At 41.3% G+C, this 23,354-nt stretch overlaps 1 protein-coding gene across 4 annotated transcripts in view; it reads right to left on the reverse strand.

Annotated features, from left to right (window-relative positions):
- Nucleotides 1-278: 278 nt before the first annotated feature.
- Nucleotides 279-23,354, reverse strand: part of LOC146979201 (uncharacterized) — a 44,048-nt gene continuing 20,972 nt past the window's right edge. For 2 of the 4 annotated variants that reach the window (XM_085792345.1, XM_085792346.1), the window contains exon 3: nt 279-824. In XM_085792345.1, the coding sequence (XP_085648471.1) occupies nt 724-824 (101 nt within the window). In that variant the 3' untranslated portion in view covers nt 279-723. Of the gene's footprint in view, nt 825-1,390; nt 1,524-1,608; nt 1,887-23,354 lie in introns of those variants that run through there. The other 2 variants (XR_015037162.1, XR_015037161.1) reach the window with 2 other exon arrangements.

Genomic DNA, 23,354 nt, shown 5'->3' on the forward strand with positions numbered 1-23,354 from the left:
TGGTAACAGGTTTCCTGTGTCGATCCAACTATCCTGAAGGCCTGATATAAACTTGAGCATGATCAGTATAAACTCAGTGTAAAACAGCATCTGGATGTTGCAGAAATCTAACAGAGGGTAGATATAACTTAAGTCATTAAATGTTAATTACTGTAGGTGGAAGACATATCTGTTGTGGTATCAGTTTCATGAGCAAAATAAGGTCAGATCTTTTAGGAGTGGAGAAGAATGAAACGGAAAACTTTGTAGTTTAAGAAGAGGACACTGACACAAATAGGTCTTAATTATGTAATTTAATCACTTACTGTAGTGAGCACATTTTATTGTGAGTATATAGATTATGGCACAAAATAAGCAGCAAAGTTTCTAAACAGCAGGAATTCAAACTTCAATTACATGAAGCCACTTTTGTCAGTGAGGCAGTTTTTTTTTTATCTTCATGTGGGTGGAGTTTTCCTGCTTCCTTTGTAGTCAGTGTTCTCTGGCTGTTTGCCACAGTCCACAGAACTACACATTCACTCACTCGGAAATTACACATGTTTAACTTTAACTAACAGAAGCAGGTGGAGACAACTGACATGAAATGTTGAACTGTTAATACCCTTACTTATCATCTAAGTAGCACATGCAGGATGGAAAACTCTGGATCAGATCAGGCACCCAACATTGCTTTGACATTCGTACTAAATATGCGATGTCCGAGGAGGAAACATCATTAACATGCTATTTCATACACAGACTAGAGTGCATTTTATTTCTGTTGATTAAATGATGAATGATGAAGGCTTTGGAAACACATCCTTTACTTTGGGCAACACCAGAACCTAAAGAAAAACAAACAAACAAACAAACATATAATCACCATGTATTTATCAGGTATTCACTGTGTGAGGCTGTTTGTCTCTATATATTGGCCCTGCAGGTGACTTGGGACATGACCAGGGTGTAGGCTACCCCACCCACACCCTGTGTCAGTTTGGCTCCAGCCTCATGACTCATGACTATGTATCTCTATAGCAGGCATCTGTCATTCTTTTGGTCAACTCAATAATAAATATAGGCTATGCCAAGGTTAACACTTAAATTATACAAGAGGTTCATGGGTCTGGGGGGCAGTGTTCATCTAAGTTCGTAAAATGTTGAAAAAAAAGGCATTGAATTTTTCTATACACTGGTATGTGACTTGCATTCTACAAATAAAAGTTATAAAAAAATTTTTTTTTTAAAAACATTGAGTTATTCACTGGGCTCCACACAGACAGAAACAGGCTTTTCTTTAACTTTACATGTACTTTGGGCCTTTGCAAGTTCGAAGCAACTTCATTCAGGAATTATGCTTTAATCTTTAATACTATAATGTTGATATTCAGTATCACATCCAGACGAACACCCACCTATCTGTGTCCTGCTCCTTTGAGACTTGCCAAAAATGCAGCCTTTTTTGATTGAACCAGTTTTTGATGGTCTTCCTCCAGCTTCCTTCCCACTGGGCCCTTCTTCACCTTTTCCCAGTCCTCCTGAGTCTAGATCACAGCAGAAAAATAAACATTTGTCAGCACAGGTGATCAGTCATTTTCATGAGTCCCTGTGAATGATGTAACTTCTCACCATATTTTTGAAGGCCTCTCCACGGTAATAGTTTGTGGATGCTGGATACTCCATTCCCTCATCAAACAGCTCCTGCATGTCTGAAGCCACCAGATGCAGGGCCTCTCCATCGTAGGCGTACACCTTTTTGTCCTCACAGGTCATCACAACAAGCTGCTCACATGGACATGAGGTGCCCCCCACCACACCTAAAACCTGCATGTTTACTACAGCGGGGAGGAAGAACTTCCCCCACGCGTTCACCTCATCATGGTTCCCCCGGTACATGGTGTCTTTAAGCTCTGCTTTCTTCAATACAGCACCAGCTGGCTTCTTTAGTTTTATAGTAATCTCGTCTGTCTGTCTTTTCATCAGTCTCGCGTAAGCTGCTTCTGCAACATGAGAAGAGAAATATGTGAAATAATGAATTATGAGCAACAGAGGTATCATGATGTGTGTGTAGTCAACCTTCTGCTCTGCCTCCCCAAAGATGATCAGGCACACTGAAGGGTGGAAGAGACAGGAGGTTAAAAAGTCGATTCTCACTTTTTTTGTCCTTTTTTTTTAAAATAGTCAACCAATTATATAATGGCTTTTGCTGTTTCACAGGAGAAATATAGCCTACAGGTACATCCATTTTAACTTAAACTTCTCCCACATATAGCCTATCTACAGACAGGGCCGGCCCCTGGCATAAACACTCTATGCGGTTGTTTAGGGCCACATGATCAGAAAGGTACCGGGGTTCATTCAAGTCATTTAAACATCCTGAGGTCTGCATGTGCACGCTATGAGCTTTATATGTAATTTGAAGTCAATATTCAGCTTCTTTTATCTCACATTTGAGACATTTGGTGAAAATACAACGGCAGAATGACAACATTTGTGCTCAAAAAGTACAAAATGTCATTTTAGACTTGTTTTCTACACTTATATATTACTGTATTCATATCCTATTTCAAGCACCAAAACAGTTCATTCTCATGACTGAAGGTGTGTTTTCACAAGGGATTTGAAATTTTTCAAAAAGCAGACCTCAAATATCCAGCATTTGGCCTAAATTATTTCTTTCTACAGTGTTCTAGGACAAATTGACCTCAGTGTGCTTACAGCGGAGGTTCTAATATTTAGACATAAAACACTTGAGTATTGTTACATCTGCAAGTATCTTAAAAAGATGAATTTAAGAAAATATGTAAAAGTCGAGAAAATGGCCTCAAACCTCAGAGGGCATAAACATGTCTGTATTCAGTTTTAACCAGTGATTTGGGCCACAAACAAAAATCTTGTTTAGGGCCACCAAAATGCTAGGGCCGGCCCTGTCTACAGAACACTTATCTCTGTTTGCATTTTTGAGGAGAACTGAATTTCTGTGGTGGTGACAAATAAGTCATGTGAGGTATCTTCATAATATAAAACAAATTATTATTTATAACAACTATGGTTATATCTGGTTCAGACAAACTGGGCGACTAAATATTCTCAGGAGAACATTGTTTGATGTGTCCGTTTTTATTTCTGCTTCCCTGAACAAAGAGAACATGCCAGTTTACAGATGTTTATATTTAGCCTACCTGACTGCAGCCATCCTGAATCTGCAGGGTCACCTTGTAAAAAAGACAAATCAATGATGGAAAAAGGTCAGATATTTAATTTAAAAAGTGCTGTTAAAGCATTAAAGAGTCTTTAACTGTAAAACTGTGAACTGTGAACTTTTGAAAAAACTTTAACAAACTCAAACTGTAGTGGGGCTGTCAAAACTAGACAAAAACAACGATATTTCCTCTAAGAACACACACATGTTAAAACTAAACAAATATTTCATGTAGGTATAGGCTATTTATTTCAACATCAAAATGTCTACTCCATCAGCATTTGTCATCACCTGTGCTCTGGAAAAGAAAACCTCCAACACATTTTCTCCACAAAGTGAGGAAATATAGACGATCTAGCCTGTGAATATTCTCATTCATCCAGGTCATAGTTATCTCAAGGAAATTTCAATCGAACACAACTGGACTTGGTTATTTGTCTTAGAAGACGTTTCACCTCTCATCCAAAGGGGCTTCATCAGTTCAGGACCAGTCCCAGCCTGGTCAGATGCAGGGGTGCAGATCCGATGTCAGGATTAAGGGAGACACCAAAGTGATTTTTTTTACCTCATATGCAACTCATAACATGCCACCATAAATCACAACTTCATAGAAGCTCACCATATCATTCAAAAAGTACTGCACAGGGAATCATTAATTGTGCTTACCTTTCTTGGTTATTTGTCCTAAACAGCCAACAGCGTGAATCACTGCTTACTCAACTGTTATATTAGTAAATCATAATTTTAAGGGTCTCAGGCATGTATCAATAAATCAATATCAATAAATGAAGACCGAAGATTGGGGAGGTCATTTTTTTAAAGCCCGCTGATTTCATCAGCATCTGTGTAAGAAACTACCCGTTCCCGTTTGCATCATAGTGGAGAAGATGGAATATAGAGTCAGAAATATATTTGTCAAACATTCCACGTTCCACCATTTCAATCATTTCTTTTTAGATGTGAATCTAAAATGTGAAATCTGAAAATACATTTGTTCAATTTTTAATAATTTAGGGTATTTTTATTGGGGGGGACAATTCATGTTTTTCAGAAATTGGGGGGGACATGTCCCCGCCCGCCCCCCCCCGGGGATCTGCACCCATGGTCAGATGCGAGCATGAACTGATGAAGGCTCTTGGATGAGAGGTGAAACGTCTTCTAAGACAAATAACCAAGTCCAGTTGCGTTCGATTGAAATTTCCTTGTGATAGACAATCTAATTTATACATTAGCTTATTAGATATAATATTAATTACCATTATCGAGTTTCTGTTTTGTTTTTTTAATAGTAGACTAATACAATTTAGATTAAGTGCAGGCTATTTGTCGTCAGCCGTCAACTGCTGCACCTTTGAGTCTAAATAACAAGGCTGCTAAAGTCATCAAATAAATAGCCTATTCTTAATGTAAATGTATTCATTTATATAGCCTATATATGGAGAGAGAGAGAAGGGGGGGGGTATTAACAGTGTAACAGTATAGTGTCATTATATGGCGGTGTGTTACTCAAGTTCGTTTTTAAACAGTCTGTAAATTACAGTCGGAACTACGGTCGGTTATACATTTCATTTTACAGCTTTATTTCTTTGCTCTGGGTTAAAATGGCCCAAATTACTTTAAAAATATATTTGAATTTAAGTAGGCTACTGACTTCATATGGATCTTTATCTATTTAAGAACACGACTTGATTCAACTCTCTACTGCGTCAGCTGTCTGCATCACCTACCACAGGTTCCTACAGAGCCTGTAAGTCAAGAGGAGTTCACGGACCGACGGCAGAACACACTGTTCATTAGACTCACCCTTCACAAAGTTAAATGCTGACCAGTTTTTTTCTTTGTGTTGCTCCGAGTGACGACCAACGACCATGCTCTGCACCTTGGGTCGGTGATGTTTGACTGTTTCCACTGCAGCTTCTCACACTGTTTTTCACTTTTATTTTTTTTCGATAGAATCACGTGGTTGATGACAACCGAAACTCGCAGAGTCATAACCGGTTTTCATTGTCACTGTTCCCGTCCAGACAAAGGCGGTGCTACAATAAAAATACGAGTCACAGAGACTCTCAAACTCCCAGGCAATATGTTGATCATAGTAGGCCCTGATATCAGCCTATTTGTATAGGTCTTAGGTCTTCTTAGTTTGCTCAAAAGAAAGGTCACAAACCAAAATCTATTAGTCCTCATTTTGAAGGTGTCACTTGCACAAAGGGCTGAATGATTCATTGCATTTGCAATTAGGCCTATATTGCTATCGAACGCGATCTTGTTGTTATTGCGATTATGCTGTAGTATGTGTCATGCAAACAAAGGGGGGTGGGGTTGTCACTGAAAAGAGAAGGCAACAATGCCACACTGTTACATGTTGTATGTTGACCTCAGGCTCGCTGAGTGTAGCACTATGTTGGCTGTGGAAAAAAGAGGAGAGTCAGGTATGCGCGTCAGGTGTGCCGCACCGCGACTCCTCAGGTATGCTGCTGAGCAGGCAGGGGGGGGAGGTTTGATGCCCAAAGCGCCCTTTTGTCTGTGCTTTTTTTTTTTTTTGCCTGTCAGTGGGGTCGGGTCCGGGCTATTTTTTGGCAGATTTAGGCAAATTCTGAGCAACAAACAAGAGAATAGGAAGACAGGACAGTTGACTTTATAATGTTCATTTTGCACCAGTTGAGGGTTGAACCCACAACTTCTGGAACCAAAGACCATAGTCTATTGTACTGAGCTAATTGGCATGTGGTAGTTCAACAGTGGCTTCACAAATTGACTAAACCATTCACTGTCACGCAGGCAGATTTGAAACCACTGTAAAAAGAAAAATCAGTTTTTGAAGTAAAATTCTGATATGTATTTGTTAAACATCATCTACTATAACTCTAAGATCTTGTACATTTGTTTAAGAAAGACCATCAGGTATTTTGATGTGCTTATCATCAACTCCCTTGTTGGGTCTTAAACCCACAACCTCTGACACCAAGACCTGCAGCTCCTAATTCGATGAGCTAATTGCCTGGAAGTGAGACCTGCTGTGTGACTTCTCAAATAGACTCAGGCAGCAGCTGCCAAGGCAGATTTACTGTAAAATAAAAAAATAAAAAAAAAGGTCAAAATGTCACAAATTGTGTTTCTAAACAAAAATCTGATAATACATAAATTGCATCTTCACAGCATGGGAATGTTGGTGATTTGTTTTAGCAATAAGTGTTTTGCTTCATAAGAGAAAATCTGATGTTTAAAATGTCACTCTTACATTGACTCCAGTTGTTCCCATGAGAGCAGAATTCAAAATGTTCTCAAAAATTCAGTTTTTGAGATAAAATTCTGATATTTGCCAAACTTCATCAACCATAACTCCAAAATGTTGTCAATTTTTTTTCAGGAAGATTGAAAATGTATTTAGCAAGAATTGGATGGTATATGTTTACTGTTTATAGTCAAACGTTTTCATGCACTGTAGGCTCAATTTTTGGGAAACAAGTTTTGGTGAGGACATGTGTTGGTGAATGTGTCTCCTGATGAAACAGGAACAAAGGAGTTGTTTTGTTTTTCAAACATTGTGTACTGTGATGAGGAATGTTCTAGTGATTAAGACATAGCTTTATGATTGACAGGACTGTCTTTGTCTGTGTGCTGGCTTTAACTGAAACTTGGCTCTTAAACAACAATCCTGATTTGGATAAAGACAGTGACGTCACAGGGAAGTCCCATGGACATCTGTAGCAAGTTTGGTGACAATTGAGCAAAAATTGTGGGAGGAGATACATTTTAAAAGTTTCACAGTTATTGAAAAAACAGAGTGATGGACTTCATAATTTGTAATGAGTTTAAGTGGACAAAGTTTTTAAATTTAAACGCTTGTGCCCCCCCAGGAGGGGGGAGGGCACATGTCCTTGGAGTTGAGTAAATGTGGCATGGGACTGGACCTTTGTGCAAAGTTTGGTGAGTTTTCGCCCATGGGAAGTAGGATTTCCTCAGAAGAAGAAGAAAGAAGAATTCCTAGGAATACAATAGGATCCTATGTGGCTCAACCAGGGGTCCGCGGACCCCTAGTGGTCCGTGTTGTAATTGCAAGGGGTCCGTGAAAATATCCGCCGGACCTTCCAATCCGGCCCACGAGTTTTAATAGTTTACTGTATTTCTCCGTCTGTGTGCGCCTGTAAGTCAATGCGCTGGGACACGAAAACACGCTCCAAGTGTTTGTGTGTGCCTGTGAGCCCCAGCGCTGGGGTAAGGAAACGCCCAGGTACCGCAGGGTTTTCCCTGTCTGCAAAGGCCGTGGGTGATTTTGGCCGCCGCCTTGGTTCAACACTGCATCATGCATGAGGGGCCATTGAGATGAAGCGTCTTTTGCGCGCGCTCAAACCTATTCAATGTAGACGCGCGTCATGCACGCTCCCAACTCAAAACCATGGATGTATGTATTATATTAACTGGATACCGGACCGGAAAATGGCCGCCGTTCATTTCAATGGAAGTTGCTCGCCTGGCGCATACGCCGAAAAAGTTTCTGACTTCCGGGTTTACTTCCGCGTTATGCGGCCCATAGAGCATGCGCAGTTGAGTCACCCCCCATAATGCTTTGCGGTCTCCCATCATGCCCTGGGGCAATGAGAACGAGCAACCGCCGTTCTAGTTTTGGCGCTGCGCGTTCATGTATGAGTTATTGTGGATTTAAGGAATGAGTAATAAGACTTTCACAGGACTCACACGGACTTTAAAACAAAGATAATGATTTAAAAAGTAAGACGACCGATCGTAGGTTTACTACGGTCGTTTATATGATCGTTAAATCGTTTTGACAGTTAATTAATATACATGTTACACTGAAAACGAGTTATAGTCCGAACCTGTAAGCTTAAATCACAATGGAAAATAAATCATAATTAACTGTATTTTTGTTAAACATGACAGAGATGACCACAGAACACCTCAAATAATGTAATGAGGCTTTACTCTTACCTTTTTTATATTGAATAGTATATTTAACTTGCTGCACAGTTCACCAGTTGTACAGGACGTTGGTGGAGGTATTATAAGCTTAGTCACACGTGTTTTGTTTTTATCAACCACAGTGATTAAAGAAAATTAGAGCTCTTTGGCAAATGCATCTTCCTTTTAATAATTGTCTGTACTGGCTGTGTTCATAGTTTCATCATCATCATCATTAAGCCTTCAGGTGGATGAGACTCTTTGTAATTCAACAGTTTAACCTTACAATATTTCCACAACACACAGAATATCAGTGTCCACTAAATACAGCACAGAACCAGACATTTTAATTAAACACGAATGCCCCAGACACAGTTGCAGATGTTGGATTTGGTAGAAGAAGAAAAAAGTCACAAGCATGTTTGTTTTTTTCCGAACAATTTAATAATATGATGAGTTTAAGTGATCATTTAGCATACTGACACTGAACAAACACACACTGACGACGGTGAGGAGGAGGAGGAGGATGAGGAGGACGTCCACGGTTCTCCCTCCGGCCCCGGTGAAGAAGCAGCTGCACCGTCAGGACACCACGACACACACTGATGGAGGAGTCTGGACAAGTCTCGGTTTACATTTTACCACCGTGGCATTAATTAAGCCGTAAAATAAATTAACGTTGACGTTGTGAACGAAGCAACAGGTGTTGAACATCAGCCGCGATGAGACACTGTTGACACACACACACACACACACACATACAGCATAAATGACTTATCAAGCTAAAATGACTGAAAAATATGAGTTTTACAGGAGCAGTAATGTAAAACAGTCCGGTTTCACGTCAGTAAAAGCAGTCATTACGAGGCGATCTCATCAATTAAAACGTTACGTTTAAGAATACGAGTTGACAAGAGACTAATAACAGACATTAACTATCATAAAGTTAAATTAACTCGATGTGACCAAACAAAAACTCACCTTTGAGCCGTGTTTTCCACTTTTCTGAGTGATTTTAGCACCGGACAGCGTCTCATTAGTTTCAGGCATCCTCGGTCCCGAGACACACACGACCGCGCACTGCTGGTGCACGGACACAGCGGTTCCAGGGTGCCATTCCGAAGGGCCGCCACTCCGAACGTTTACTTTAATTTGTCGGAATGCCGACCCTTAATTATTTATGGGAAAAGGGTGCCATTACGAACCTGAAAGAAAGGGTGCCATTCCGAACCTGAAAAAATCTTGAATGGTTTACGGCACGGAGTAATCTAGCCTAATTGCGGTGGTAGCGTAGTGGTCAGAGCATCTGCTTTTGACGCGGTGGATCAGGGTTCGACTCCCGGGGGAGATACATATTAACTGCGATTTTATTGGCCTCTACCTAACCTTTTTACTAAACTTAACCAACTCCTTTCTACATTGCCTAAACCTAACCAAAGCACAGAGCAAGGACATTTATTTTCAGCAGGAGTGCCGCGGCTGCATCAGACCATGGATGTAATGCATCAGACTCGCACCTGGGTGAAACTTTGGAGGCGGAGGGGGAGGGGCCGGTCGGGCGCTGTCCCCGCGGCGCGTCGTGTCAAGCCGGGCAGGAAGTCAAACCACGAGAGAATCCGGTCAATTTTCAAAATAAAACACATTCGGAACGGCGGCCCCTCGGGAAGTTCGAAATGACGGACCTTCGGGAATTTTCGGACTGGCAGACCGTCGGAATGGTGGTCCTTCGGAATGGCGGTCGCCCCCCGACACAGCCGTGACGTCACGGCCAGAAATGAGACTTTTCTGTGGCTTTTCTGGCCGTTAGAAAACATTTTGACGGATAAAAAGTCCATGACTTAAAAATATAGAATACAAAGATTAGTAATTAACGGAGGTTACAGCTGGAGGTGTCCTGTGAACAGTTTTACAGGCTTCTCTTTTACTATTGCGGTCTATGGGAAAAATCCTTTCTGGGCCGCATGGGATTTTTTGTTGCAGTACCACGGGTGGCCACTGGGAAAAATCGGCGTGCCTGCTGAGAGGATTACAGGGGGGCTGCTCAAAACCCGTAGCGGTGCGCGGTTGTTTTTCCGTGCACGTCCATGGCGCACAGCTCCACGCACGGACCTGCTTCTCCCCCGGTATTGTGTCCCGCTGCCTTCGACCTGTGTCTCTCCTACTGTTTCCCACTGAGCTCTGCCTCGTTTCAAAGGCGAAGGAAGCCCTTGTGTGGAAAGACGTCGTCTGTTACGTGAGCTGGAATTACTGAATTGTTTGTTGTTGTTGCAACTTTCAAGTTGAAAAAAAGAGGAGAGACGTCGCCTCCGAGATGTACAATGTGTGTTATAGAAGAGAAACACATGTCAGGACCAATGACTTGTATCATCACAACAGCAAAATGATGATGATAAATGATGATAGGCTATCAAGATTTTTCATTTTATATCATACAAAACACCAAAGATGTGTATAATTGAAAATGATGTGCACAAGTAGCCTACTGTAAAATAAAAATATAAACAACCAAATTATTAGGGAAAAAGGTTAATTCAGTTTCAATCAGGCCTATTTGAATGTCCCTCAAGGTGTCTGCAGCCACTGCATAGCCTAAGTATGATTTTGTGTTCTGGAAGTTACAACTGAAAGCTTATATGCCTTAATGAGTAAATAAATGCCATAATGCAATTTAAAATGCATTTTTCCCCGATGTTTCTACTCTGATGTTTATGAAATCTATAAAACGAATTGTTGGACAAACATTTTAGATTAGCTGGGCTAACCGTTAGCTGTTAGCCGTTAGCAGTGTCAATAAACAATAACTCAATCAACGGCCCATGAAAAAAATATTTTTTCCAGCAGATATCCTAGTTACAACATGATTGAGCTAACTGGAGTAGTTTCATGTCCGACAACGGGAGGTTTTTGACAGCTGACGTCCTGATGTTAGTTTGCTGCTGCTGTTGTTAGCTGTCAGCAGCAGCAAAGCTAACAACTACGATAACCATGACTAATTACAAAAATGTGCACACCGAAATAGTAATGTTTGTTCAATAATTCGTTTTATAGACTTAACAAACATCAGATTTAGTCAAAACGGTTTTGGCAGCCCGGAGCCCCCACATTTCTACCTACACCGGTGGCTAACGCTACCAGTTAGCCGCTCGCTAGAATGCTACTAAAACCGACTTCCGTTGTGGTGTGACGTAATGGATCATGGGAAAATAAAGTGGTGGATAGCCTAAATGAAATTACCTGGCTCCCCTTGGTCACATCATCCACCAAGACCATATCGTTAGCCTCTGCCCATTCAGCAACGATACAGCAGAACAAAACGTTTAGGGATTATTTGTTTACCAACAAGTGCGAATGCGTATGCAACCCTTCTTTATACAGTCTATGGTGCGACCTGACTGCAGAAAGAACCGGTTGTCATGGTTACCTCTATGGATCTAGTGTAGTCAAAGCGGTGTACTACAACCCTTTATCACCTACTGATAAAAGTGTGTGTTTCATACATAGACTGTTGGTTTTATAACGGCAGGAGAAAAAAAAAACCTGTCAGGATGGAGTCGAGTTGGTGCCGGCAACTCAGCCACGGCACAAGCCTTTCTTATCTTTCGCTCGTGCTGACAGCTGACTGAGGGAGATGCTTTGGTTGGGCTTAGGCAATGAAGAAAGGAGTTGGTTAAGTTTAGTAAAAAGACCAGGTAGAGGCTAGACAGGCTAGAAGCATAATGAACATTATGTCATTAATATGAAGTATTTGCTTGTTTTGCAGTTAATTATGCACATGATCCGTTTGACCCCAAAAAGGAAAAAAGGATCAATGCGCACTGCGCACTGCACAGCCTCCGTTTCCTTTCTGATTAGGTCCGTCTGTCCGTTCGGAGTGGGGGGGGGGGTTTCCCCAATAGCCTTTTCGGAATAGCGGGGTCTTTAGAAAAAATAGAAAACCCCGCTATTACGATGTTTCTTGTCCTCCCTCACCATGTTGCGTAGCAACTTGGCACGGACAACATCCACTGAAGACTGACAACTCTGTCCAGACATCAGACAGGTGAATTGCTCCAACTGCCTCAGCATCTCAGGCTTGACACTCTAGCAGTCACTGAGTTGTCTGAATACGTGAAATTGGGGATTCTTCTTCAAGGGCCCCACCTTCCGGGGCGTCGAGTGGCGCAGTGGGTTAAGCAGGTGCCCCATATATTGAGGCTATAGTCCTCGTGCAGGCGGCCCTGGTTTGAATCCCACATCGGACGGCCCTTTCCTGCGTGTCATTCCCCCCCTCTCTGCCTCCCTATTTCCTGTCTCTCTCAACTGTACTGTCAAATAAAGGCATGAAAAAGCCAAAAATATATACATGGCACTGGTACAGTCTTCTCCACTGATATGAACACATAGAACCCAAGAAGAGTGGTGCGGTAGTCTTCTCCCAGGGATTCTGCAAGCTCAGAGATGTTGAGAAGCTTCCTGGATCTTCACACTGTAGGGGTCTGATGAAGTCAGCTTTAGCAGCCTTGCCCACAGCTTCTGCTCGTACTGTAACACGTCCATCTCAACATCAGTGGGGACAGATGCACCGGAAGCCAGGCAGTAGTAGTATTGCAGAATCCCTGGGAGAAGACTACCGCACCACTCTTCTTGGGTTCTATGTGTTCAGTGGAGAAGACTGTACCAGTGCCATCAAAGGGAGAAGGAAGGTGGGGCCCTTGAAGAAGAATCCCCGATTTCACGTATTCAGTCAACTCAGTGACTGCTAGAGTGTCAAGCCTGAGATGCTGAGGCAGTTGGAGCAATTCACCTGTCTGATGTCTGGACAGGCAGGCCAAAAGGGAGTATTATAATAAAATACTTTAAAATAAATCCTTTAAAAGCACATGAGGATTTCTGACAAATTTCATACTTTTCAATGAGTGTGTATGGGGTTGGGTCAGAGTGAGTGACATCATCGTTAGAGTGAGAGGGATCGAAAAAACATTCAGGATTTTTTCTGGATAAATTGCCAGCACGGCCACAAATTAAACTCTAGACACATGATTTCCTCACCGGTTTGTAGCCACACTTGTCGTGTCTCATTTAATGTGCTCAAAACAGCAGACAGACTTACAGAATTGTCTCTATAGCCTAATTGTGCAGCTAGACTCGCTCCAGTGGCTCATCCACCTCAATAGAAAAGTAGGAGCTGATTTTTTTAGAAAAACAGAAATGCCCCCCTTTTCTACCTTGCGACAGCAAGAAAAGTATTTGTCCTAAAAACATTTAATGCACATCAATGTGCTCAGGAAGGTCTCCTTGCCCAGATGGTCTCTACCACATTCTGATAAGAGGTACGGTTCTCTGTTTTTTGGCTGTCATTAGGAGAGCTGCGCCGAGCTCAAAACTGACTGTTCTGCTCCTGCTCTGTTGTGCAGGTGACCATCAAGACACACACACACACACACACACACACACACACACACACACACACACACACACACACACACACACACACAAGTTAAAAACTAGCCTCTATTTTGGAATTCTGCTCGAAAATGACATGTCCATAATGATTAGAGTATATCTCTGCAATCCCATGGTCTATTTGAATAATCCTGGTATCATAATAAAGGGAACACTTGTAAGATTTGTTCAGATGTGTAAATCTCAGTATGTTACTGGGTGAGAGTAAATGAGGTTGGCACACAGCTAAAATCACAGATTTAATTTCCGCCTAAAAAAAAAAAAAAAATTAAATTGAGTGGCCCCTTGGAATGATGCAGTTTCAGCTCAAAATATGTAGCAAACCTTAGTAAAACATCTGAACATTTCCTGTTCCACACTATATGCTAATAAAGTGAAGCAGAGCAAAATTACAGAGGTTTTAGTACAGAATAGTCAGGCTGAATTTTCAAATATGTGCAATTTTGGCACATTTTGGGCATATTTGGCACAATCTATAACATTTGAAATTTCTCAGGTACCAAACTATATATTTCATTTGTATGTCACCATAGGTGTTCATGACATCTAAATACCCTTTTCTAATCAAATAAAGCCATATAAAGGAACTGAAGTTTGACTCTTGACAAGTGGAACAGATTTATTTATAATAAACAAAATAAAATATAAGAAGAACTGTTACTGTAAACCACTGCAAACCAGGTAAAAACAACTATATATATTACTGTCCTTGCTGTTTGTATTTATTTGCAAGTGAGGCAAGTGTTGGTGAGAACAGCCTGCTTGGGGAAATGAAGTTTGACTAAAAAAAAAAAAATCATAGTAATGAATACAGGCTGGCTGCGTAGATGCTTAGCAGCCCGGACGCTAATAGGCTAATAGTAGTAAACCACAGGCCAGGGGACACACCAACACACACACACGGACACACACACGCACAGACAGAGACACAGACACACACAGAGAGGGACAGGACTCTTCTGAACCGGGTCTCTATGGAAAAAATGCCGCTGGATGGTCAGAAACTGCAGTAAACACGTCCGAGCTAGGTGGCTACGCGGCTAGCGCAGCTCTTCCGTGCGCTCTGTGGCTGCTGCGTCAGGACGGAGGAGGCAGACAGGGCGGGATCTCGGGGCCGGATCTCGGGTGTGGATTGGTCATTTGGATGATGACACCTCTATCAGACAGCAGGTTGAGTGACAGGGGCTTTGGCCAATCACAAGCTGATCCTCAGCTAGTCGACTTCTTCTTCAGTCAGCAGTAGCCTCGCATCACCAGGCTCTTCAGACAAGCGAAGAGCCTGGTGTCTGTTACCTCCCAATTAGTCTGCATTCTGGTTCCTGTCTGTAGCGGATACCGAAATCACCAAATTCACCAAAATAAAAGTATTCACCAACATAAAACTTATAAAATAAACATTAACTTGTAATAAAAGCAAAATGTTAACTTAATGTATCGGGGACTTTCTTGTAAATTATATTCCTTAAATTAAAGAGTTTTATCGCATTTTATTAGCTCGGTGCTTTTATTTTGACGGAAAGGTCTGTCTCTCTCGCCCTGGATCCGTTTCCTACCAAAACAGCGAGTCAACGGCCCCAGACTAAGTCAGCAGCCAGTAGCAGCAAAAATGCCGCACGCCCCTCTCCCATGCCCCCTCCTGGGAGCGAAAAGTCCTCCGGAAACGACAGGTTGAGTGTCAGGAATGATTTCAAAGACGGACATAAACATTGGACTAACTAAAAGCAGCGTTTATTGCCTTCAAACACAACTTTTCACCGCAAAACAGCGAAGGTAAGACATCGTTTCTGGTTCTAGCGGTAAAATAGTGTTTGTTATTTTTGCTCCTCTCTGGCTGCTGGTTTGCAGAGTTTTGGTCGTAGGGTGACATGGATGGTACCGATGGAATCAGCTGAGTCTCAGCTTTCATATGACACCGTGTTTACGTGTGTAGCTTGAAGTAGCAAGCCGCTAGCGGTGAAAATGTGTGAATGGATGGTGAAATGGAGATTTTGATATGTGGTCATCAGTTGCTTGGTGTTGGTGCTGTGTTCGGTGAATGTAAAAATGACTTATATGAGCTTGTAGCGGAGTTTTTTCTGATTGTTTTGATGTGTAGTATGAATATGTTTATGAATTATTAATATTCTGTTGGACGCTATTTATTTTATGACGCGTCGCTAGAGCCAAATTTGGCTCCGCTCGGGCTCAGGACCCACAGTGCCACACAGTAAAAGGTAAGCAGTTAGTCACCATGGTGCAGGCTGCCACACATATTCAATCAGATCATTAGCACATGGAGGGGTTTTGTGGTGATCAACTATTGTACTTGTATTGTGCTGGCTATGTGCTGGTCCATAGAGTCAGAGGAGGTTGGTCCTCCTCTATTTTTTAGAGGCCAGATGAACATCAACATATTTTTTAGAAAGAGTACTTGTTGAATTAAACCATTACCACATCATTTCATGTCTCCACCAAGTTCACTTTCCTCCTCCTCCTCTTTTTCTCCCTCCTTCCTCCCTCCTCCTCTCCCTCCTCTTCTTCTCCATCCTTCTGCCTTCTTTCTCTCCCTCTTCCTCCTCCTCTTCCTCCTTCTCCTCTTCTTCTCCCTCCTTCGGCTTTCTTTCTCTCCCTCTCCCTCCTCTTCTTCTCCCTCCTCTCTCCTCCTCCTCCTCTTCTTCTCCCTCCTCCTCTTCTTCTCCCTCCTTCCTCCCTCTTCCTCCTCCTCCTCTTCTCCCCCTTCCTCCCTCGTTCTCCTCCTCTCCCTCCTCCTCCTCTTCTTCTCCCTCCTTCCGCCTTCTTTCTCTCCCTCTTCCTCCTCTTCTTCTCCTTCCTTCCTCCCTCCTCCTCCTCTCCCTCCTCTTCTTCTCCTTCCTTCCTCCCCCTCTTCTTCTCCCTCCTCCTCTCTCTCTGCCATTCAGCCCAATGCAATTTATTTCACAGCAGAGTAGCAGGAGCTCAACTTTTTAATTCGCTGGAATGGGCATTATACTTTGTTTGATTTCATCAAAAAATAGTCACAAGTCACAAAAAAGGTCCTCTACTTACTTGTTGTGGCTCATTTCTTTTTTTTTTTTAAGTATCATTGAAAAATCTCACATTCATCAAAGTCTCAACCTCCCTTCTCCACAGCTCTGTCTGTAGTCCAATGGGTAAGGTGGCTGCTTGCCAACCTCAAGGTCACTGGTTCAAATCCAAGAGTGGCACTCTTGTTATGTTATGTTGAATTCTGCTCCCCTCCCCCACCTTCAATTGGTTACAGGTGTTCGTTAAGCGCCACAGTTTGCAGCACATCATCACAATCAATGACAACATGTTTAGGTGTGTGCTCTCTGTGGTGAAATGGCAGAGTAAAGGTTTATTGATCATGAGGCCATGGGTTCGATTCCTGCCTCATTCATGTGGTACTTTCTGATAGAGACTTCATTCAAATTCTCATCTGTAGACAAACTTCTAATGGCTCATTTATACTCTTTTCTTTCTTTCTTTTAAGCATCATTGAAAAATCTCACATTCATCAAAGTCTCAACCTCTCTTCAGAAGTCAGTGACCTCTTATACATGGATTTCTTTTACTCTTCTCTTATTCAATCTAACTATGGTGAAGTGGTTAGGTCAGTGGGCTGATGAATTCCCTCCTTGGACATGTTTCTTGTATGCCATTCCGCATTTCTTTGTCAATTTATTCTGCTAATTCAGCATGATTCAGCAATGGCTTTCAGCATTCACACCATTTCCATTTTTGGAAATGCTTTTTCTAGTTATTCTTACAACTTCCGACTTTTTTGACACTTAACTAGTCCTTCATACTTTGTGCTATTTCAACAATTCTCACATCAAAATGTTCAGCCTTTTCGGGACAGGTGTGCTATGACTTTTCTCTTTTCAACTATTCATACTTTTTGCAATATTCAACTATTTCTGATTTTTTTTGGCCCATAGAGAATGCATTGGAACAGTCTTGAAACTCTTCAAATCTTCTTACTTATGTTACATATGTTACAAATCAGAATGTATGAGGACTGTATGTGGAGTCCCACAAGGATCCGTTTTGGGACCTAAACTTTTTATTTTATATATTAAAGCAGAAGTAAGTGATATATTTGTGTTAATATAAGTCTTAAATAGTTATATCTTCCGACAGCAATCACTTACATAGAGTGTTTGGACCGAAACACGGGTCTGTCAGTCACTCTGCTCTGCTCTGAGCCCAGGAGAAAACATTTATCGTATCCTACAGTTTTTATCCAATGAGGAGAGAGAACGGCATGCAGGGCTGTGTGTGCAGCCAAGGGACGCCGTGAATGTGGCGACGTAGGGACGAGGACTGTTATGGTGCGTTCAAGGCAACTCGTATTTTTCCGACCGTGAAGTCGTACCAGTTCGATCTGGTACGAGTTCACGGGTCAGAAGTTACGAGTGGCCGTTATAGTGACTTTCACAGGTAAAACAGGTCGGAAAAACACGAGTGGGTTGCCTGGAACGCTACAAAGTCGTAAGTTGTGACTTGAAGCTGTAATTTACTATTTCAAAAGCCTGCCTGGAACGCAGCATTAGCGAAAACGACCGGACCACTTACTTCTGCTTTAATGATATTTGTGATGTTTCAAAGATTCTACAGTTTGTTTTGTTTGCTGATGATACTAATTTTTTTTGTTCTGGGGATGATTTGGGGATTATTGCAGAAAACATCACTAATGAAATGGTTAAACTTAAGAGATGGTTTGATGAAAACAAGCTTTTGTTAAATTTGAAAAAAATTAAATTTATGGTTTTTACAAATCGAAAAAAGGATGAAATTGAACTTTCATTTGCAGGAGAGATTATTGAAAGAGTGTCTGTATTTAGGTTTTTGGGTGTTATCCTGGAGGACAAGTTGTCATGGAAAAAACACATAGCATATGTAAAAGCCAAGGTGGCAAAGAGTATCTATATTTTGAATAAGGTTAAGTTTGTCTTGGACACTAACACACTAAGAATTTTGTATTGTACATTTATTTTGCCATATTTTAATTATTGCGTGGAGGTGTGGGGCAACACTTATGTAAGTAACATCGCTCCCCTGATTCTGCTACAAAAAAGAGCAGTAAGAGTAATCCACAAGGCAGGTAATAGAGACCCCTCAAATAGATTTTTTATTTCTGCAGGTTTGTTGAAAATGGCCGATATAATAGAATTACAGACCCTAAAAATTATGTTCAAAGCAAAGAACAGATCATTACCAGAACATTTACAAAGCTTGTTTAAACTGGAGGAAGGGGACAACAGACTGAAGCTTGATTTTAAACATACATTTGCAAGGTTAAGCTTAAAACAAATGTGTATTTCTGTTGCAGGTGTAAAAGTATGGCATTCACAAAGCAAGGAATTGAAAAGCTGTACAAGTATGTCTCAGTTTAAGAAAATGTTTAAAAATGAAAAGATAAGTATTTACAAAAAAGAAGAAGGAGAAAGAGAAAAAGAAGGGAAAAAAAGAAAAAGATAGATAGATGAGTGGTGTTTACCGTTATTAGTGTGAATGCTTCCAGCATTCACACTATTGTTATTCGGTTCGGCCATTTTCTGCCTTTCTTCGTCATGTAACTAGTCCTTCATACTTTGTGCTATTTCAACAATTCAAATATCAAAATGTTCAGCCTTTTCGGGACAGGTGTGCTATGTCTTTTCTCTTTTCAACTATTCATACTTTTTGCAATATTCAACTATTTCTGATTTTTTTTTCCCCATAGAGAATGCATTGGAACAGTCTTGAAACTCTTCAAATCTTCTTACTTCTTTCAGCCTTTAAAGCGTCCACATACTTTCAGCTAGAGACTTCATTCAAATCCTGAGCTGTAGACAAACTTCTAATGTATTCATCCTGTATTTACAACTTTTTCATAGCTTGTACCGTTTTTGAGATAAATCCTTTAAAAGCACATGAGGATTTCTGACAAATTTCACACTTTTCAATGAGTGTGTATGGGGTTGGGTCAGAGTGAGTGACATCATCGTTAGAGTGAGAGGGATCGAAAAAACATTCAGGATTTTTTCTGGATAAATTGCCAGCACGGCCACAAATTAAACTCTAGACACATGATTTCCTCACTGGTTTGTAGCCACACTTGTCGTGTCTCATCTGATGTGCTCAAAACAGCAGACACACTTACAGAATTGTCTCTATGAGCCTAATTGTCCAGCTAGACCCGCTCCAGTGGCTCATCCACTTCAATATAAAAGTAGGAGCTGATTTTTTTAGAAAAGCAGAAATGCCCCCCTTTTCTACCTTGCGACCCTGAGAAAAGTTTTTGCCCTACAAACATTTAATGCACATCAATGTGCTCAGGAAGGTCTCCTTGCCCCAGTAGTCACATGGCCACATTCTGATCAGAGGTACGGTTCTCTTTTTATGGGCTGTTTTCGGAAGCTGCACTGAGCTCAAATCTCTCTGCTCTGCTCTGCTCTGTGTGCAGTTGGTCCAGCTGTAGTGGCCAGCTCGTTATCAAAGTCTATAAATAGAACAAGTGCAGGTGCAGCCTGGCCGCTCGTTAAGATGTTTTTAAACACAGCCCCACACACACACATGATAAACCAGACTGACAGAGGATGTCCACGCACAAACACAGGTATCACACTCACACACAGACACACACAGACACTCACACACAGTCACACATGCACGCATACACAAACAAACAATTCCATTCCATTCTTCATTCTTCCATTCTTAGATAATAATTTAAAATATTTTTTAAATGCAGCCAGGGAGCTCTCTGCTCTCATGGGCTGAATGAGAGCAGGAGAAGGAGCTCAACTTTGTAACTTGCTGTTAAGTGCTTTTTAATTCATTTTAATTCACCAAAAAATAGTCACAGGTCACAAAAAAGTCCTCTTCTTGCTTGGTGTGGCTAATTTCTGCACTTTCCTTACTTTTTTTTTAAGCATCATTGAAAAATCTCACATTCATCAAAGTCTCAACCTCTTTTGCACAACACCACTGTAGTGTAGGGGTTAGGGTGGCCGTTTGCCAACCCCAAGGTCACTGGTTCGAATCCAAGGGAAGAACTCTTGTTATGTTATGTTGAATTCTGCTCTCCTCCACCGCCTTCAATTGGTTACAGGTGTTTGTTATCTGCTTGATTACTCATACCAGTTTGCAGCACATCATCACATTACAATGAATGACAACAGTTTTGAAAGCAGTGTGCTCTCTGTAGCTGAGTGGCAGAGTAAAGGCTTTATGATCATAAGGTCATAGGTTCGATTCCTGCCTCAGGCATTTCACATCATTGCTTGACTTTTGATTCCAATTATTCAGCTGTCATTGGACAGTCTTTGATTCCTCATAGTATAAAGCTCATTGTAACTCAGGTTCTCTGTGGCCGTATGGTTAGTGTGTTAGGTTACCACTCATGGAGTTGTGGGTTCAATTCCTTCCATGGACATGTTTCTTGTATGCCATTCCGCATGTCTTTGTCAATTTATTCTGCTAATTCAGCATGGTTCAGCATTGGGTTTCAGCATTCACACGCATGTTCCGTTAGGAAATGCTGTTTCTAGTTTTGTTTGTTTGTTTGTTTTTGTCATTACTATGTTTCATTAGTGTGAATGCTGGAAGCATTCACACTATTGTTGTTCGGTTCGGCCATTTTCTGCCTTCCTTCGTCATGTAACTAGTCCTCCATACTTTGTGCTATTTCAACAATTCAAATATCAAAATGTTCAGCCTTTTCGGGACAGGTGTGCTATGTCTTTTCTCTTTTCAACTATTCATACTTTTTGCAATATTCAACTATTTCTGATTTTTTTTTCCCCATAGAGAATGCATTGGAACAGTCTTGAAACTCTTCAAATCTTCTTACTTCTTTCAGCCTTTAAAGCGTCCACATACTTTCAGCTAGAGACTTCATTCAAATCCTGAGCTGTAGACAAACTTCTAATGTATTCATCCTGTATGTACAACTTTTTCATAGCTTGTACCGTTTTTGAGATAAATCCTTTAAAAGCACATGAGGATTTCTGACAAATTTCACACTTTTCAATGAGTGTGTATGGGGTTGGGTCAGAGTGAGTGACATCATCGTTAGAGTGAGAGGGATCGAAAAAACATTCAGGATTTTTTCTGGATAAATTGCCAGCACGGCCACAAATTAAACTCTAGACACATGATTTCCTCACCGGTTTGTAGCCACACTTGTCGTGTCTCATTTAATGTGCTCAAAACAGCAGACAGACTTACAGAATTGTCTCTATGAGCCTAATTGTGCAGCTAGACCCGCTCCAGTGGCTCATCCACCTCAAGAGAAAAGTAGGAGCTGATTTTTTTAGAAAAGCAGAAATGCCCCCCTTTTCTACCTTGCGACCCTGAGAAAAGTTTTTGCCCTACAAACATTTAATGCACATCAATGTGCTCAGGAAGGTCTCCTTGCCCAGATGGTCAGGACCACATTCTGATAAGAGGTACGGTTCTCTTTTTCTGGGCTGTTTTTGGAAGCTGCACAGAGCTCAAATCTCTCTGCTCTGCTCTGTGTGCAGTTGGTCCAGCTGTAGCGGCCAGCTCGTTATCAAAGTCTATAAATAGAACAGGTGCAGGTGCAACCTGGCCGCTCGTTAAGATGTTTTTAAACACAGCCCCACACACACACATGATAAACCAGACTGACAGAGGATGTCCACGCACAAACACAGGCATCACACTCACACAGACAGACACACACAGACACTCACACACAGTCACACATGCACGCATACACAAACAAACAATTCCATTCCATTCTTCATTCTTCCATTCTTAGATAATAATTTAAAATATTTTTTAAATGCAGCCAGGGAGCTCTCTGCTCTCATTCAGCCCAATGCATTTTTTTCACAGCAGCAGGAGAAGGAGCTCAACTTTGTAACTTGCTGTTAAGTGCTTTTTAATTCATTTTAATTCACCAAAAAATAGTCACAGGTCACAAAAAAGTCCTCTTCTTGCTTGGTGTGGCTAATTTCTGCACTTTCCTTACTTTTTTTTTAAGCATCATTGAAAAATCTCACATTCATCAAAGTCTCAACCTCTTTTGCACAACTCCACTTTTAGTGTAGGGGGTAGGGTGGCCGCTTGCCAACCGCAAGGTCACTGGTTCAAATCCAAGGGAAGAACTCTTGTTATGTTATGTTGAATTCTGCTCTCCTCCCCCGCCTTCAATTGGTTACAGGTGTTTGTTATCTCCTTGATTACTCATACCAGTTTGCAGCACATCATCACATTACAATGAATGACAACAGTCTTGAAAGCAGTGTGCTCTCTGTAGCTGAGTGGCAGAGTAAAGGCTTTATGATCATAAGGTCATAGGTTCGATTCCTGCCTCAGGCATTTCACATCATTGCTTGACTTTTGATTCCAATTATTCAGCTGTCATTGGACAGTCTTTGATTCCTCATAGTATAAAGCTCATTGTAACTCAGGTTCTCTGTGGCCGTATGGTTAGTGTGTTAGGTTACCACTCATGGAGTTGTGGGTTCAATTCCTTCCATGGACATGTTTCTTGTATGCCATTCCGCATGTCTTTGTCAATTTATTCTGCTAATTCAGCATGGTTCAGCATTGGGTTTCAGCATTCACACGCATGTTCCGTTAGGAAATGCTGTTTCTAGTTATCTCTAATATTTTGAAACAGAGAATAATATTGGTGTTGAAGTAAGCCAATGACATTTGTAACAACAGAGAGGGGCAGGAACTATAAGTTTTTTCTTCATCCTGCTCCTTTTCATTCATGATGAAAATGTGTACACAATATATATGTGCAACTATGTGAGAACCATGAATGAAATAAATCAAAATGAAACATGAAACATGAAACATGAAACATAAG

This window comes from Trachurus japonicus, chromosome 11 (assembly GCF_045865225.1).
Source record: "Trachurus japonicus isolate A0001 chromosome 11, Traja_1.0".
Lineage (NCBI taxonomy): Eukaryota > Metazoa > Chordata > Actinopteri > Carangiformes > Carangidae > Trachurus > Trachurus japonicus.